We start from the raw sequence: 19,169 nt of genomic DNA on the forward strand, positions 1-19,169 counted from the left end.
GAGAGAAAAGGTTGAAATATATAGGCCATGTGGAAACTAGATTTCTAGTTTCTAGTTTTCTAGAAATTTCTAGTAGCCTAAAGTTTTATTTTCATCAGAAAAAAAAAGAAAAGCACTTAGATACTTTATACCACTAATTATTATTCCACCAAACTTAATTCATCAGTCAACCAATAATGACAAACAAAATGATCTTCTTCATCATTTTTATATTCACCCTAAAATACTGGATGGGTATCAATTAAAACATATCATCCTAAAAAAGTTTCCTCCCAACCATCCTGGCACTGAATCAGTAAATATTTCTAATAATTACTATTGTAGGAAATTAATAAAATATTTATTATATTTCAAATATTAATTATATGAAATATATTTAAACCACATATTTATGGTTATCTTCAAGCATAAATGCCAACATACATATCTACATTTGCAGAACTATTACTATTATTTTTATCGTAAGTGTCTATACATTGAAACAACTTACTTGATGCCATATTGAGCATCCTTCTTCCTCCAAGTTCTCCCTGCACTGTGTAATACTATCAAGGAATAACTAAAGTCTAAGCCAAATGTATACTAAAAAAAAAAAGAGTCAGTTATTGCCATGGAAGCAAGATGTTTGGGAGTTAAAAAAAAAAAGCCTTTAAAATAGTAAACCAACTGTAATTCATTTCCTAGTTCTTCTACTTGAGCCATGTTTAAAAGCTCCCCAAAGGAAGAAGGAGGCCCTTTTCAAAAGACTGTAAATGTGAAAATCATCATATATTATTACCAAGTAATGAGCAACAGGCATCAATGCTTCTCTGATTCTGCATTTCCCCTTCCTGAGCCTTTAAGGCCATTCTTCCTCAGGCAACGCAGAGGCTCTGGGTTGGAAAGAAGATCAAGGACTGAAAGACCCAGGAATAGGGTAAGGGATGTTGATTATATACTCAACAGGAATAGTTTTTAAAGGAATAAAAATTTAATCATTTGCTTTTTTAAAATATCATCAGCAATACTAACTTAAATACTGTGTAAAGTAGTAGTCAAAACATGAATAGCTTGAAATAGTCAATGAATCCTCTAAATACTTGATGGTGGAAGTCTGTTCAAGCATAAATTAAAATTATTTTAATCATATATATATAATATACATATATATGTGTATATATACACACAAATGCATAAATACGTATCATTTGCAAGAAAGACCTTGAGAAACCCAATGACTTTCTATATAGAATTCTAAAAAGTCAAATGAGCTTTTATCTATTGGCTGCTGACAGAGGGGAAGGCCATTTGTTTTAGATTCTGCACCTATAAAATGGAAATTAAATTGGCTGTTTCTGTTTCTGTTTAGGAGACTTTTCCTAATTTTTCTACTTGACTTTACAGAGCCACCATAAATACGTTCTATAAAAGCATCTTCTTTCAGATAAAAGAGAGCTAGTTGAAAATATCAACTTAGGATTTATCGAGTAGGATTGGCTTTTTATTCAGACTCTGACTTCCTACAAATAGAATCTTTTCAATAAATTGCCTAACTGGAGTTAGTTGACAATTATGGATGATACATCCTGGAATCAATTGTGTTAGAAAATCAGAACTATTTACAAATGGAAGATCACATATACATACAATAGAAAGTCAATATAAAATTATATAAATAAGAAAAATTCAATCACATGACATTCATAATCAAGCATTCCAAACCTGAAGCCCTTATCATCATTACTTATCAACCAATAAAACACAACTAAAAAGAAACGATTTATAGGGCAAATTAGGAAGAGGTCCATGTTGCTTATTATACCTGCCATGCTGTAAGACAAGAAGTACACATTAAATGGCCACAAGGCTCAATCTTCACATCTTTGTCGTTCTCGGCACATATCTTACAGAGTTGAAATGTGGAGCCCATTTCGCAATATAATTCATATTGTTCCTATAATTTGGGAACAGAAAAAGCAGCTTTAATATATTTACCAGGTAAACAGTATGGATTTTTCTCCGAAACAATTACTTACAGTCAATATTTCCACCTGATCTTGTCAAGATTTTTTTTAACTTTATTGAGTGACAATAGATTGTTTTTTTTTTGTTTGTTTGTTTCTTTTTTGGACCACACTCAGTGGCGCTCAGGGGTCTCTCCTGGCAGGCGAGGGGACAACATGGGATGCCATACTCCTGCGCTCTCTCTCCAGCCCCAAGATCTTGTCAAGATTACAGTACCATTAAATTGGTAACCAGGGGCCTGGAAGGTGGCGCTAGAGGTAAGGTGTCTGCCTTGCAAGCGCTAGGATAGGGGTTCCATCCCCCGACGTCCCATATGGTCCCCCCAAGCCAGGCGCGATTTCTGAGCCAATAACCAGGAGTAAACCCTGAGCATCAAACAGGTGTGTCCCAAAACCCCCTCCCCCCAAAAAAATTTGGTAACCAAACTTTAGTCTACAAAACCATTTTTCAAACAGATTTGAGTTATCAGCGGTTATATGAACTTAAATAGTTCTTTTAAGTAATTCTATGTTTCAAAATTTCGTTAGGAAGGGACTTATTTCAATAGTCCAAATGATTCAAATGGCAAATCTTAAGAGTTAAAAATAGAAAAGCAAATCATTATTTTCTTTGTAAATGTTACATATTTTTAAAATCTCCATACAGGAGACATCATTTGCCCATTGTACTATGCCAAACTATGGTCCCGGTAACCTCCAAAACAAAATAAATTAGAATGAATTCTCAAGAATAACTTGCTCAATTAGTCTAAATTGCCTTCCTAAAGTTTTATACTATCAATAAATAGCAAAGTCTGAACCTTAATTAAAGACAAAAATGCTTTATTAAATATTTTTTGACATCTACTGAGTAAATTATCTTGGCATAGTGGCACTATGAATTACTGGAAATAGCTATGAAAATTCATTGGTAATTATAAAGCAAATATTTAATAATTTATTTAATGGACATGCAATAAAAGGATGAGAATAAAAAACAAAGATTTACACAAATAAGGCAATAGTTTTGTCTAGTAAATACAATATACCTGACCGGAGTAGGTAAAAGAAATGATATCTGCTACTTAATCTACTGAAAAAAACTACACCAAGGGGCCAGAGTGGTGACACAAGCAGTAAGGCATTGTGTGCACTAGCCTAGGATAGGCCTTGGTTCAATCTCCAGCGCCCCATATTGTCCCCCAAGCCAGGAGCAATTTCTGAGCACATAGCCAGAGCATCACCGGGTATGGCCCAAAAACCAAAAAAAGAAAAAAGAAAAGAAACTACACCAATTTTAAGATATATGCATCCTCTTATACATATAAACAGTTATACATGAATATATTCCAAAATAAACCCTATAATATGTTTGAGTATCTGAATAATAAAATTTAATAAATACATAATAAATTAATAATCATGCTATGTTTAACTATCTAAATAATTTAGCTAATTAAGTATGTATCATTGAAATTTTAAAGTAATTGATAAGAAATTACACTGGTTGAAACATCCAATGGACATATTATAGCTATGACAAAATGACATTAAGTTAGATTTGAAGAGAAGAGAGTATTGGCTTTTATATAATTTTAAAATAGCAATCATGCATTATATAAGAAAACAGCCACAGCTATCTGTCAACAGATTTCATTTACTGATTAGAAAAGTATCTGGGTGATTGTATGTCTGGGGAACATTTTCTGAGTATTCAAGCCTATTCCACTGATCTGAGGGTCTGTCCTTATTCCAATACCATGCTGTTTTGATAACTATTGCTTTGTAGTAAAGTTTAAAGTTGGGGAAAGTAATTCCTCCCATATTCTTTTTCCCAATGATTGCTTTAGCTATTCTAGGGTGTTTATTGTTCCAAACAAATTTCAAAAGTGCCTGATCTACCTCTTTGAAGAATGTCATTTCCCCAGACATACAATCACCTAATTTTTGATAAAGGAGCAGGAAATCCTAAATGGAGCAAGGAAAGCCTCTTCAACAAGTGGTGTTGGCACAACTGGCTAGCCACTTGCAAAAAATTGAACTTAGACCCCCAGCTAACATCATGTACGAAGGTAAAATCCAAATGGATTAAAGACCTCGATATCCGACCCCAAACCATAAGATATATAGAACAACACATAGGCAAAACTCTCCAGGACATTGAGACTTCAGGCATCTTCAAGGAGGAAACTGCACTCTCCAAGCAAGTGAAAACAGAGATTAACAGATGGGAATATATTAAGTTGAGAAGCTTCTGCACCTCAAAGGAAATAGTGCCCAGGATACAAGAGCCACCCACTGAGTGGGAGAATCTATTCACCCAATACCCATCAGACAAAGGGCTAATCTCCAAAATATACAAGGCACTGACAGAAATTTACAAGAAAAAAACATCTAATCCCATCAAAAAATGGGGAGAAGAAATGAACAGACACTTTGACAAAGAAGAAATACAAATGGCCAAAAGACACATGAAGAAATGCTCCACATCACTAATCATCAGAGAGATGCAAATCAAAACAACAATGAGATACCACCTCACACCACAGAGAATGGCACACATCACAAAGAATGAGAACAAACAGTGCTGGTGGGGATGTGGAGAGAAAGGAACCCTTATCCACTGCTGGTGGGAATGCCGTCTAGTTCAACCTTTATGGAAAGCAATATGGAGATTCCTCCAAAAACTGGAAATCGAGCTCCCATACGATCCAGCTATACCACTCCTAGGAATATACCCTAAGAACACAAAAATACAATACAAAAATCCCTTCCTTACACCTATATTCATTGCAGCACTATTTACCATAGCAAGACTCTGGAAACAACCAAGATGCCCTTCAACAGACGAATGGCTAAAGAAACTGTGGTATATATACACAATGGAATATTATGCAGCTGTCAGGAGGGATGAAGTCATGAAATTTTCCTATACATGGATGTACACAGAATCTATTATGCTGAGTGAAATAAGTCAGAGAGAGAGAGAAAAACGCAGAATGGTCTCACTCATCTATGGGTTTTAAGAAAAATGAAAGACATTCTTGCAATAATAAATTTCAGACACAAAAGAGAAAAGAGCTGGAAGTTCCAGCTCACCTCAGGAAGCTCACCACAAAGAGTGATGAGTTTAGGTAGAGAAATAACTACATTTTGAACTGTCCTAATATTGAGAATGTATGAGGGAAATGTAGAGCCTGTTTAGGGTACAGGCGGGGGTTGGTTGGGGAGGAGGGAGATTTGGGGCTTGGGTGATGGGAATGTTGCACTGGTGATGGGTGGTGTTCCTTTTATGACTGAAACCCAAACACAATCATGTATGTAATCAAGGTGTTTAAATAAAAAAAAAATAAATTAAAAAAAAAAAGAAAAGTATCTGGAGTTAGAAAGAAATAAGGTAAAACAAATTTATACAGATTTCTCAAAACCTGTAATATTTTTCCTATGCACATAAAAATAATTTTAAAAGTATTTTAAAATGAGATAATGGGAGACAAAATAAGCAAGGGGTTTGCTTTGAATGTGCCTGACCTGGGTTCAATCCCTGGCATCCCATATGGTCCCCCAAGCACCATCAGGAATGATTTCTGAGTGCTGAACTAGGAGTAACCCCTGAGAATTGCTGTGTGTGGTCCCAAAACACATATATATATAAAAGAAATAATGTGTGACATATAATGTTCAGGCTCCCCCTTCATATACTTGCATTTCACGCAATTCTTCTACCTTTTCCCCTTATCAGTGTAATAGTTACTCTTTAGTATCTTTTGTTTTATTTTAGTCTTGGGGCTACATCTATACTCAGGGCTTATTCCTGATTCTGTACTTAGGGATCAGTCCTAGTGTGGATTTGGGGATCAAATCTGATGCTAGTGACCAAAGTCATGTTAGCTGCATGCAATGCAAGCAAGCATTTTAGCTACTCTGCATTTGCTTTTATTTTTCCATTTACTTCTTGGGCCATACCCAGACATGCTCAGGACTTGTTCCTGGCTCTGTGCTCAGGAGATCATATGGGATGCTGGGGATAGAGCTCATATCAGCTGTGTGTAAGGCAAATGCCCTACCTACATGCTGTTCTATGGCTCAAGCCCCATTTTAAGAATTATTATAGAACATCCTCAACAAAACTTTACCAAATTAGGCTCCCCCTCAACTGTGAGGCCTAGCAATAAATTAGTAGGAATACTGTTTTCAACAGGTTTAATTTACTGATAGATTTTAAAAGCTATTCATATAGTTAACCTTCTTTTGAGTTTTCTGTGCCTTGGTTCTTCTTATTTGCTAAGTTTATAAATTATAAATTTCACTAAAAACATATAAATGTCAATATTATGACCAGCAAAAATATTAATAAAAATTTTAATCTACAACAAAGTAATAATCTTCCTTAAGTACTAAGAATTTTCAAGTATAATCTTATATTAAATAACTGTTAAAATTATAGCTATAATAAAAATCTTAATTTCAAAGGCCTTATAGATACATAATGATCATATTTCCAGAAAATCTTCTTACCTGTGTAACTTTTATATGATCATGGGGTGTGGGTTCACATAACCCTGTTAAATCTGGATTGTAACTCCTCCCATCAGGATAAAGATAGCTGGATTAAAACAGAAATTATAATCTAATTAATTCAATAATCAGTAAGTTGATTAATAATCAAGTGATCAATAATTAATTAAATAGTTAATTTAATATCGTTTAATTAGGATTAGTCTGTATTCAAAGATGTTCTTCAATCCTCTTTTTTTTCTTTTTGGAAAGCAAGGTAGTTTTTATTGAATGAAACTTACACAGATGTAAGAGAATGAAAAAGAGGAATACATATTCAAAGGACAAAGAACATGGGACCCTCCAGAAAAAAAATATGGAATTAAAGAAACACGAAGCAAGCAAGATATATATTTCAGGGAGAACATGAACTTAAAAAGTAGTGGGGCCAAGGCCAAGGGCACTTTTTAGCATGCAACTGACTGTATAATACCCTCACAACATCAAGATGAACTCTGTGTCTAGAGTCTGGAGAAAACCCTGAGCCCAATGAAGTATGGTACAGAAACCCAAACATCCTAACTTCAAAAATCACTTTCTTCAGCACACTTAACTGCTACTGGTGATCTACTTTAGAGAAAATGAATTTTGGTTGATTCTCAAAGTATGCTTTATGATATAAGTCATTCAATATATGAATATTAGGTAAGAACAGTTGATCCAATGAATAGCTTGATTATACAGTCTCTTCTGTTTTACTTTAAGAGCAAACAATATAAAATGATTCAATATAAATCTGTAATCTACTTTTAAAAAGGAGTAAAATATATTTGTGAATTCAAGTACTCAAGTTGAAATTCCACTAGGCTTTAAAAAGTTCGCTTAATTTGTATAGGAGAGCAGAAATCAGATTACTGATTATGATGACAGTGTATTTTTCTATTTGACTTCTGAAGTATAGATGGATTCATTATAGTAACATAAATAAGCTACATCAAAAATTCAATTTAGAGACATACCTCCACATAATTTATTTATAAATTTAAGGCAATTTCTTTAAAACAAAAACCCTAAAAATGGTGACTCAAAAGCAACACATATAAATCTCTGATACACAGAGGTAAGAATAATGGAGGGATTTTATTAAAAATTTCTTAAAGAGAGTATGCGAGCGGGAATACAAAAAACAGAGGTTAATACACTTGCCTTATACACAATCAACCAAGACAGGTTCAAATCCTTAGCACTATAGTCGCCTGAGTACCCTTAGGAATAACTCCTGAGCACAGAGCCAGAAGGAAGATTTGAGCACAACTGAGATTGGCCTAAGCTGTCACACTTCGCCCCCCGCCCCCAAAATGAGTATAAGATCAGAGAGATGCTACAAGGGGTAAGGCACTTGTTTCACATATGCATAATCCCCAGTACTACATAGGATCCTCCAAGAATCACAAGGGCCACTCCTTAACACAGAATGAGGAAGACTGTTATGAGAATCGCCAAATATAACCAATGTACTATGGCTCACCATTTAATTATTATGTAAACTAAAATGTTTGCAGCTTTAAATATTAATTATTATTCTCTGAACAGGGTATAGATCTCATCTTTTTTTGTTTTTATTTTGAGAAAGTTAAATCATGTTCTCTTTGCTCACTATAGTAAACTTTCTTCTCTAAAGTTTCTAGCTTAATCTATCAATCCTACAAAACATCAGAGCTCTCATGTTTAAGTGAATAAAAAACAGTGAGCAATAAAACTGTCAGCTTGATGAAGATACACTGAAAAGCAGTGAAAGGATGACATGACTGTCACATGACTAAAAGGAGAAGAATTAAGCTTAGTATGAAAGATTCTGCTGTTTAAACTTTGTGTAAAAGAAAAAGTCATTATTAAAGCTAAATATATGAGAAGTGATTTTCAATGTTTAAGAAGAGGACAGTTTAAGAGAAACAGAACTGAGATATTAATATAATTCTGGAAAGTGAGAGTACCAGATACCTTTTAGTGTGAACAAAAGAGTAGATAGCAGAATAAAGAAAGGGAATGCTAAGAATAAAAGGTAGAAAAAAATATGGCACCACGGGTCAACAATGGAAATTTGAGGGTTACAAGAGGCTAAAAAAGCCACCTATTTTAGAGTATTAATTAATTATTTAATTAATTAACTTTCTGGCTTGGGGTCCCACCTGGCTTTGTTCAATGCTTTTTACTGGGTCTCAAATCAAGAATCACTCCTGACAGGGATTGAAGTATCAGAGATGGAAACTGGGTCAGCTTCATGACTCACCATTCTATTCTCTCTCTAGTCCCAAGGTTAATTTTTTTAATACATACTCTTCTGTTATTTTAATTATTTAATTATTTTGGATGATACCCAGAAGTAGAATTTAGTCCTGGTTCCATGCTCAGGAATCATCCCTGGTGGGGTCTGGGGACCAGATGGGGGTAGATTCAGATAAAACCCAGATCAAGAAAAGCACTGTGTCCACTGTACTATCACTCGACCTCTCATTCTTCTCCTGTTTTAAACCAATCTTTAAATGCAAACTTACTTTTCTTGCAAACTACTCTGTTGTAATTTGATTTTTAATTTTTTCGCTATGACATATTAAAGTAATAAAATTAGTTTATCTAAAATTGCCTTTTTTGGGGAGAGGGGGCATGCCTGACAGTTCTCAGGAGTTATTCCTGGCTCTGCACTCAGAAATCACTCCTGACAAGCTCAGGGGATGCAGAGGCTCGAACCCAAGTCAATTTAGTGCAAGGAAAATGTCCTACCCGCTATGTTACTGTTCCAGTACCTGGAAATACTATTTTATAAAGTACACCAAAAACAGATTTTAAAAAACTGAGAAAATACCATTTAATTTAAAAATTAAAATAATACACACATAAGTTTATATATTAAACATATCAATATTAAAATATAAAGTATTTTTATATACAAGATATATTTTGACATATATTTTATAATATATGTATTTATTTTCATCCAGAAACATGCTTTTCATATCAAAGAATTCTCTATCTTAAAATTTGTGCGTAACAGGAACCCCAATTCTCATATTTCTTATACTCACAATCCTTCTCTGCTGCCATCAATGAGGGCTTGAAATAAGGGTTTATTGTGTGGTATGGTCTGCAAAATATTGCCATCTCCTGTCACATAGCCAATGGCCCATTGTCCCAATCTAGTGCAGCTTAACCGGAAAATGTAGCTGTAAAACAGGGGAATAATACATTTAAACACATTCAAAATATAAACTTATTACTAAAGCAATGTATTGAGGTAGTCTGTGCGTGTGTGTGTGTGTGTGTGTGTGCGCATGTATACACACTTTTGTGCACACATTCATTGCGCAAAACGGCTCAGTGTCAAAATCCCACAAGTAAAAGCAGACAATGGTTCAGCGCCACAGTTTGCTATTGCATGAAGCACTATGAAAGGCCGAAGAGGAGGGGTCTGTCTAAAAATTCAAGCTCATGAACTGAACTTCAGGTTTTTTTGTTTGTTTTTCTGTTTTTTTTGTTTGTTTGTTTGTTTCTTTTTTGGGTGGTGCTCAGGGGTTACTCCTTCCTCTGCACTCAGAAATCGCTCCTGGCAGGCATAGAGGACCATATGGGATGCCAGGATTTGAACCACCATCTGTCCTGGGTTGGCTGTGTGCAAGGCAAATGCCCTACTACTGTGCTATCTCTCCAGACCCAATTTTTTTTGTTTTTGTTTTTGGATTTTGGGTCACTCCTGGCAGTACTCAGGGGTTCCTCCTGGCTCTGCACTCAGGAATTGCTCCTGGCTTGGGGGACCATATGGGACACTGGGGATTGAACTCAGGACTTTCCTTGTCAGGGGTGTGCAAGACAAACACCTTATTGCTGTACTATGGTTCTGGCCCCTCTTTATGGAAATGTTGACAAAGAAAAGATACACAAGTAAATGTAATTTTTTTTATCACAAAAAAGAAACAAAAATCAACTGGGCATTCAATATAGTACTTTGTAAATCTTTTGTAGGTTGGGGGCATCAGGGACTAAACCTAGGGCCTCACACATATAAAGTAAGAGTATTTATGTCCCTGACCCTATTTTATAATCTTTTAATTATAAAGGTTTAATCTTTAAGCAGTTAATAACTTGCTTAAAAATACTTTCCAACCACTCAAGCCATTTTCATTTTAAAAAGTTAAAAATAACTTGAGTGAGGGGCTGGAGCGGTGGCGCAAGCAGTAAGTCGTCTGCCTTGAGTGCTATAGTCCAGGACAGACAGCAGTTCCATCCCCACCGGCGTCCCATATGGCCTCCCAAGCTAGGAGCAATTTCTGAGGGCAGAACTAGGAGTAATACCTGAGCATCACCTGGTGTGGCCCAAAAAACAAACAAACCAAAAACAAAACAAAAAAAAAAAAACCCAACAACAAAAAAGACCTTAGTGAAACAAAGAGAAAGCAAATTTAGAAGTGTATATCTGCCATTTAATCCTGTTAGGCTCAATGCTTTATAGAGTATAAGTAAAAACTAGCTTTAAAAAAATGGTATCAGGGCTGGAGCGATAGTGCAATGATAGGGCGCTTGCCTTGCACGTGGTTGACCCAGGATGGACCTGATTTTGATCCCCAGCGTCCCATATGGTCCCCCAAGCAAGAAGCGATTTCTGAGTGCATAGCCAGAATAACCCCTGAGCATCATGGATGTGCCCCCAAAACAAACAAACAAAAAAAGAAAAACAAAAACAAGAAATCAAATAAAGAAAATAAAAATATGGCTTAGACAGACATGAATAAAATAAGAAAATACAACCTATCTTAAAATACATGACAAAGGTTTTGTAACATGAATTTATAGCTATGTTAAATTCATAACTCAATTGCAAACTAAATCATTTTTCTCTAAGTATATTTTACCTGCAATATTTCTGTAACATACCTGTCTTTTTTAATTAGAGAAGTTCATATATCTTTTAAGGTCAACTAATTCTGGTGACTATGTAAATAGCCTGGCAGAGTTTTATGTGTGTGTAGCAGAAAAATGTATCTCTTAATAAAAGTACAAGATAATTTAATATAAAATGGCTTTATAGCCATTGGGTTTAATTAACTGGAAATTTTAATATAGCAATTTGATTTTGTCATCTAAGAAAGTTAGCATCTGTAACCAGAATCAAATTAAATAATTCCATACAAAATTACCTATACATTGGACCCCCAAGTTAAGCACAGACTGAGGAAACCAAATGTCCCTGGAATAGGCCCAAAGTATTCAGATATAGACTTAATTTAATTTCAAAAGTAAAAGGATCAATATGTCACTATTCTAATCTAATAAAATATTATTATTATACATAATAATATAATATTCTATTCTAATAAGTCAGAAAAAGACAATGAATTTCTTTATGTGTTATTGATTGGTTGATTGGTCTTTGGGCCACACCCAGCGGTGGTGCTCAGGGGTTACTCCTGGCTCTGCACTCAGAAATCGATCCTGGCAGACCAAGGGAAACATATGGGTTGCCAGGAATCGAACCAGGTCTCTCCCGGATCGGCAGCATGAAATGCAAACCTCTACCACTGCGCAATCTCTCCAGCCCCTGACTTAACAATTTTCTAAATACATCATGTCACATATTACCATATTGTCATTCAACTATGAACACATAAAAATCTAGCTATTTAAAGGATTTAGTTAAAACATTCCCATTTGACATGATAGTTGTCTGTGTAATTATTTGTCTAACTGAACTCACCACTCTTGGTGGTAAGCTTCCTATCATGGGCCAGTCCTTCCAGCCCTCATCTCTATTGTCTCTGGATGTTACTGCAATAATGTCTTTTATTTTCTTAAATCCCACAGAGGAGTGAAACTACTCTGAGTCTATCTCTCTCCCTCTGACTTATTTCACTCAGCCTAATAGTTTCTGAAAATGACTTCATCTCACTCAAGTCCACTATGGACCACAAAGAACCTTTCATCTTTACACATACCAGACAAAAGTCCTATTAAGAAGCCTTACCTTCCAGGTTTAGTGCTGTATTTCTGAAGACGTGCTTTAACTTCATCATAGGTGAGAAATGCCATATAACCTGGATGTGTTACAGCTAAGAAATTCCAATTCCTTAGAATTGAGCCCCAAGGCTAAAAATGATGAATGAAAACATTATTTAGAGAATAGCAACTATAAATTATCTATCAACACATCATTTAATATACTTAATGAAATTGTCTTGAATAATTGAAAAGTTACATTCAAATGTAACTTAAGTGGCTTTAATGAAGCAACCTCTACTCTCTAGGCAAGAATGCAAAAAAGAAGCTTATTCTCATTAGAAAAATATATTAGGTAGAAACTATATTTCTGAGACAAAGAATGTGATGATGGGGTGGGGGTAAAGGGTTTCATCTTTATAAATTCAATTCTCAGTGCAGCAACTGTGCTCGCTCACTTGGGAGGATAAATACATCACACCTCTTTTCAAAATCCTAAGAAAACTCATGCAACTTTAGTGCTTTGCAAAGGTTACACATTAAACACTAACTGCATGAGAGAAAAAAAATACACATATTACAAACCAAAGAGATATAAACAGTACTAATATAATGTAGGAAATACAGTAGTCTTTTGCTTAGCTAATAGTTATTGATAAAATTACTCCTCTAAATTAGACATATCTTAAAAAACTTTCCTATTGGGTTAATGTTCTTTCTATAACCATATTATACTCACATTTGACTTCTCTCACACAGTTATAAAATTAGAAGAGGTTAATAGTTTAGAGGTATGTTGTTTAAAATTCTTTTGCAGAAACACACACAAACATATATATATATACACACACCTACACACACACACACACAGACACACACACACACACATATATAATCCAATTAGTTGTCCCTCCCATTAAATGGAAGAGAAAAAGGCAGTCAGTGATTGATAACTTTGCTGGTGGGGAGTGGGGGTGGCAAATGAAACATCTCTGTCTTATTTTTTAAGTCCAAGCCACATTTTATTCCAAAGAACTGGCGGCATATGCAATTTACTTGCCAGACTATTAACTCAACTCTTCTACATGAAAGCAAAAAAAATGGTATCGTATGTTGCCAAGAGAAAGTTGTTGAAATAGTTCTCTTTGACATGTTTGGTAGAGAACTGCTCTTGTTTGTTTTGAGACGTGTTCCTCATGATTGTTAAGCAAGTTTCAAATTTACAAGGCAGAATTCTTCAAGGATTATTATCCCTTGAGATGAGGATAACATGAGAAAGAATGTTTCAGTAATGATGACTTCTTTTTAAGAAACATCTTTAGGGTTATTTTCTCATAACACTAAAATACATAATTAAACAGAAAGTAGTTCCAGAAAAATTATTAGGAGAGTATCTATCTATGTACTTAAAAAATATATGTTTTCAATTTTTTTTCCTTAGGGAATGACTAGAAGTTGCATAAGGAATACTTGGAAAGATATTGAAATATGGTTTAAAAAAATAAACTATTATAGGCACCAGTTTTTCACTTTCCCATTTAAGGACGTGGATAAAAAGAACCTAAACTGCTTGAGTCAAAAAGTTTACACAAATTAATGGAAAAATTTTTCAAAATAATGAAGACAAAAAATTGGCATTATGAGCCAATTGCTGCAAAATTTAGCAATTCCTTAATATATTTCTTTGTGTGTGTGTGTGTGTGTGTGTGTGGTTTTGGGGTCACACCAGCAGTGCTCAGGGTTTATTCCTGGCTCCAGGCTCAGAAATTGCTCCTGGCAGGCACAGGGGACCATATGGGACGCCGGGATTCGAACCGATGACCTCCTGCATGAAAGGCAAACGCCCTACCTCCATGCTATCTCTCCGGCCCATATTTCTTAATACATAACCAAAGTACGAGCTTCTAACTGCAGAAAAAATTATGTAATGCAAAGATTGTAGGCACTGCTGTCCTTGTGAATTATTATAATAGCCCAAAACACAAAGTACTTATGTTTTTTGTTTTTGTAATGTATTTTTCTGACAAATAAATTTTTAAAAAAAGCTTTGGACAATAAAAATTATTTTTTTTTGCAAAAATCCCTTTTTACATACAGCAACCCCAAATTACGTGGAGTTTAAATTTTAAATAAAATATTTAGAGTTTTCAAATCTCTGTAAAAGTTAATGAAGGGAATTAAGAAAATTTAGTTCTCCCTGAATACCAATATTCTATATAAGACTAAACCACTTACTAACTTATAATTCAGGCTGTAACAAGGGTGCTGATGGATACTTTTAGTCCTTGCTATACTTGATAATTTTCATCCTCTTTTAGTATCTTAGTCCACTGATCCTTTATAGCCTCATAGCTTCACTAATAGTTTATTATCCTGATACCCTAACATGTATTGCTCCCAATTTTCAACTACGCAACTGGAAAAAAAAGAAGAAAAAGTGGAACAGCAGCCCCAGGGAAAGGTACAAAAACCCTGAATTCTGATTTTAGCACTAGTTCTAACTGGCTATTGTCAACAGTCATAACTTAGAGAACTGTCATTTTTATAACAGTGGAAACATGAAAAACTATGTCACAAAAACCTAGTTTATATCTACTTGCTTCATTTACTACCAAATATATATTACTAGAATCACAAATATTTTATGGGGAATTATTTCATTTGGGGCAAGTAAAATTTTTAAATACATAATTTGGTGCAGAGTCAAACATTCAACATAAATTTCAAGTCTTTATTGAAATATTGAAGATATTGAAATATTGAATATTGAAATAAAAGAATAAAGTAATTGTACCCATTTTCATTAAATGATCATACTGGTTCTAAATAACTATGTAAAGATAATTATAAAGGACTAAAATACAAAGCAAATTAAATTAAGTCAACTTATCATTTATATGAGAAAAATAAACCAAAAAATAAATTCCTAAAATATAATATAATTAATACTATTTTGATGAAATGTTATAAATTGAAAACCTGAATGTGATAAAAATATTGAATGACATAGCAAGTGTTTGTTTGTTTGTTTGTTTGTTTTGGTTTCAGCCGTTAGATGCTCAGGGGTTACTCCTGGCTACGTGCTCAGAAATTGCCCCTGGCTTGGGGGGACCATATGGGACGCCGGGGGATCGAACCGTGGTCCTTTCCTTGGCTAGCGCTTGCAAGGCAGACACCTTACCTCTAGCGCCACCTAGCCGGCCCCATTTTTGTTTGTTTGTTTGTTTGTTTTTGTTTTTTTGGGGACATAGCAAGTGTTTGTAATGCAACTGAATAAGAAAAACAAGTTTTAAATAGTAAGCAATATAGTTTATTTCTAAATATACAGGATAAGTTTGCTATCTCCCATGTTATGAATGTAGAATAATGAAGGTAAAAGTTTGAATATAATCCAATGAGATACCCACCTGCAAGTGTTGTGTTTTGTTATAGGAGTAAAATGGTCAACAAAGTAAAGAAACTAAAAACACTGGATATTCCAAATTCAGTCAAATAATTTGCTCTAAATTTAAAGCAGTAAATGACCAGTTTATGCCCATGTATTGCTTCCAAATTATAGAGTACCAAAATTGAGACTAATTTCCATGCATATATGTATGCACCCAAACATATACATGTATCCACACACATACAATAGAAAGTGGAGGGGTCAAAGGAATAAGACAAAAGAATAAAGCTCAACATAAGCTTACCTGAAATAGCCTAGTAAAAATATCGAATTCAAAAACTGAAATGTAATCATTACAAGTTAAATCAATTGTTGATTTTAGAGCCATAGCTTCCAGCCCTGAGCTAATTTGATGGACTTCATGAAGGCACTGTCTGAATACTTTCCATGGTACAATAGTTCTGTGCAGGAAAAAGAGAATAAAAGAGGTAGAATTGTGTTATTAATATATACATTCTATTGCAACATTACCATACAATTAAAACAGTAAAATAATTCTAGTTGTAGTAAAATAGTTGATTAAATAATGACAAGAGGTTTCATAATAAAAAACATGTCAAGAAATTTTCTACATATTGTGACAAAATATAAATAACATTTTAACTCCAACAATGCTTGCTTTTCAAGACAGTTGTAATTAAATATCTGGAAAAAAGGTACTAGGTCAAAGTTCTTTATTTCTATCTTCTGTATTTGTGTATATAAATAACTTTGAATCAAGTTAAATTTTTCCTCTCTATTAGAATTGTGATGAGAAAATACATTCATAGAAGACTAGAAATTCTTTGTTCATTGAAAAAGAGTAATGTGTGTCTTCTGGTCTGAGAAAGTATGGTAGTAACGTTATCAAGATATTGGTAATTTGATATCAATATCTATCATATCAATGTCAATCATATCTTCAGAGAACACCCTAATGTTCTTAATATTAAAGGTTAGATAATATGCATTCATATCTTCATGTTATCTAACCTTTAATATTAAGTAATGCTAAAGGAAAATTTCAATATTTTTACCAAAAGCCTGGTTATTATATAAAACTTTACTTAGCCAAAACTTAAAGAGGTGATACAGTAACATGGTTCAAAACTTAAAAAAAAGAGAGGAAGGATTCTCTCCTTAAATTATTTCCTACCTGAACAATTTCTGACATATACAGCTTTCTTCTTCTCATAAGTAGCATTCATTAGTATTGTTTTTAGTTAACATTCCTCACTTTGCAACAGTCAACAACTATTTCTAAGTAAAGTAAAATAAATTGGTCTCATTTTAAAAATATATAGCTGAAAATTTCACAACAGTACATCCTAACAGCTACACTTACAACCTTAATATGTGTAAATATTAAAATATTAAGTTTTCTTTACTCAAATCTCTCCAGGGGAATAAACTGGAATAAATTAACTCTACTTGACCCTGCATTCTTCTAAGCCTCCCAGAGTTTAGTATCAGGGCAAATATACAAAATTCATATTGATTTAAAAAACTCCAAAATGACAGTGAAATCTGGATATGCATCAGAATCAGTGTTCACACAAAAATGACTGAATCCAAACCATATATTCTGTTGAGTCTGTGTGACGGGGGCTTAATTTCTAAGTTCCCTAATGAAGTTGGGGTCTGCAGACAATACTTTGACAATTACTGATCTATTTTATCTATTAATCGCTAAGGCAAGGCACCGGGGAGAAATATAATAATGAAAAAGAAGACACTATATCTCTGTTCTTGAAGGTACAGAACACACTCATTGAGGACAGAAATAAGATTTGTAATGCTAATAAGAGAGGGCGGTATGATACAAAGTAAGAGCTGGAAGCATTCCAGAGAAGGAGTGTCCGTTGTGACCAGATTAATAAAGGAATATTAATACAAGCTTTCAAGTTCATGTAGTATTTATAATAAAGTATAGATATTATATCCTATTACAGGGAAAAAAATGAAGCTGAATACATCAGACATCTTTTTTCTATATATGAAAAAACAGGAAACCACAAAGAACCAAAGAGAAATACCACATCAGACAACATTTAGAAGAAACATACGTCAGGCTCTAATTAAGGTTAACAAGATGCTGCTGTTTTTAAAAGAGCCAGGAAAACTTTTGAAAAATATCAGAACGCTATTAATTTACAGCAAACATAAATATGTAAATTTCCAGTTTTAATGAAGGTGGTGCCTAAGATGCACAATTTCCTTGCCTTGATTAAAATCTCAAACACAAGCATGAACAACAATATTCAAAACTATTAAAAGAATAAGCCAAGAACTACTGATTTAAGAGGAACGCGTTTTACATTTTGTACAGAAAATGTAAAGATACATCTTTTGACTACCTAGTGTTTTCCCAGAGTAAGTCATAAAAATTGTACAAGCTTCAAGAATTATAGTTGAACGTAAAGCTTAATAACAATATGTTAAAAAAAAAACCCTGTATTTCCAAAGTACTTATGTAAATGACCTTTTCTCACAGTTCACATTTGGTAAACTCAAGTATTCATCAAAACAAATATTCATTGAACCCTTCATAAAGGTACCAGTAAGATGAAGAGTATTATTTCATTTGCTCATAAACAAAGCTCATTACAAAATTTACCCTTTTTGACAACTTTTGCCCAATTATCTACCAATAACTAAAAGTGAGGGAAGTAGGTGTTTCATGAGAAATAGAGTACAATGGTCCCTTGAATGTGAAATAAGGAAGATTATTCTAAAAAATAACTGCACTAAAGATATAAACTCTCCAAAGAGAATAGCAAATCGTTACCACATTCTTTCCTGACATATAGGGATGAGAGGGTGCAGTCAGAGAATGACTTTTCACACCTTTAATAAAACTGCAGAAACAGGACACAATAGTGGTTTCTACTACGTCTTTACCTAGACATAGGTAAAAGAAAATAATTGTGGCACACTGTTTTACGCATATGCAAAAAACTTCAACTTAAATCAGTAAGAGAACTGAAAAGGTCAAAAGAAAGAGAAAGTAAAGCAATAAAAGCATAAAGCATCCAACATGGTCCAAACACTCACCAAGCCAGAAGTTAATCTTCCTTGTGTCAGCAGGAAGAAATAACTTCAAAGACAAGCTGAATTGACATTAAAATCCATTGAAAAGCACAAATAGCCACCAATACACAAAGACAGGAACATAAGGTCAAAGGATAGCCAGGCACTTGGGACATAGGGATTTATGGTTTTACATATGATTTTATATTTTTAAATATTTAAATTTAAATTTTAAGTATTTTAAATGA

The 19,169-nt window shown here is 33.9% G+C and overlaps 1 protein-coding gene across 1 annotated transcript in view; it reads right to left on the reverse strand.

The window, feature by feature from the left end:
* The window catches only part of CBLB (Cbl proto-oncogene B), a 205,233-nt gene that overhangs the window by 71,068 nt on the left and 114,996 nt on the right, over positions 1-19,169 (reverse strand). The window contains exons 5-9 of the mRNA XM_049785680.1: positions 16,157-16,313; positions 12,493-12,614; positions 9,563-9,700; positions 6,501-6,588; positions 1,802-1,933 (exon numbers count right to left, since the gene is read on the reverse strand). Of these exons, the coding sequence (XP_049641637.1) occupies positions 1,802-1,933; positions 6,501-6,588; positions 9,563-9,700; positions 12,493-12,614; positions 16,157-16,313 (637 nt within the window). The remainder of the gene's footprint in view (positions 1-1,801; positions 1,934-6,500; positions 6,589-9,562; positions 9,701-12,492; positions 12,615-16,156; positions 16,314-19,169) is intronic.

The sequence above is a fragment of the Suncus etruscus genome, chromosome 13, assembly GCF_024139225.1.
Source record: "Suncus etruscus isolate mSunEtr1 chromosome 13, mSunEtr1.pri.cur, whole genome shotgun sequence".
Classification (NCBI taxonomy): domain Eukaryota; kingdom Metazoa; phylum Chordata; class Mammalia; order Eulipotyphla; family Soricidae; genus Suncus; species Suncus etruscus.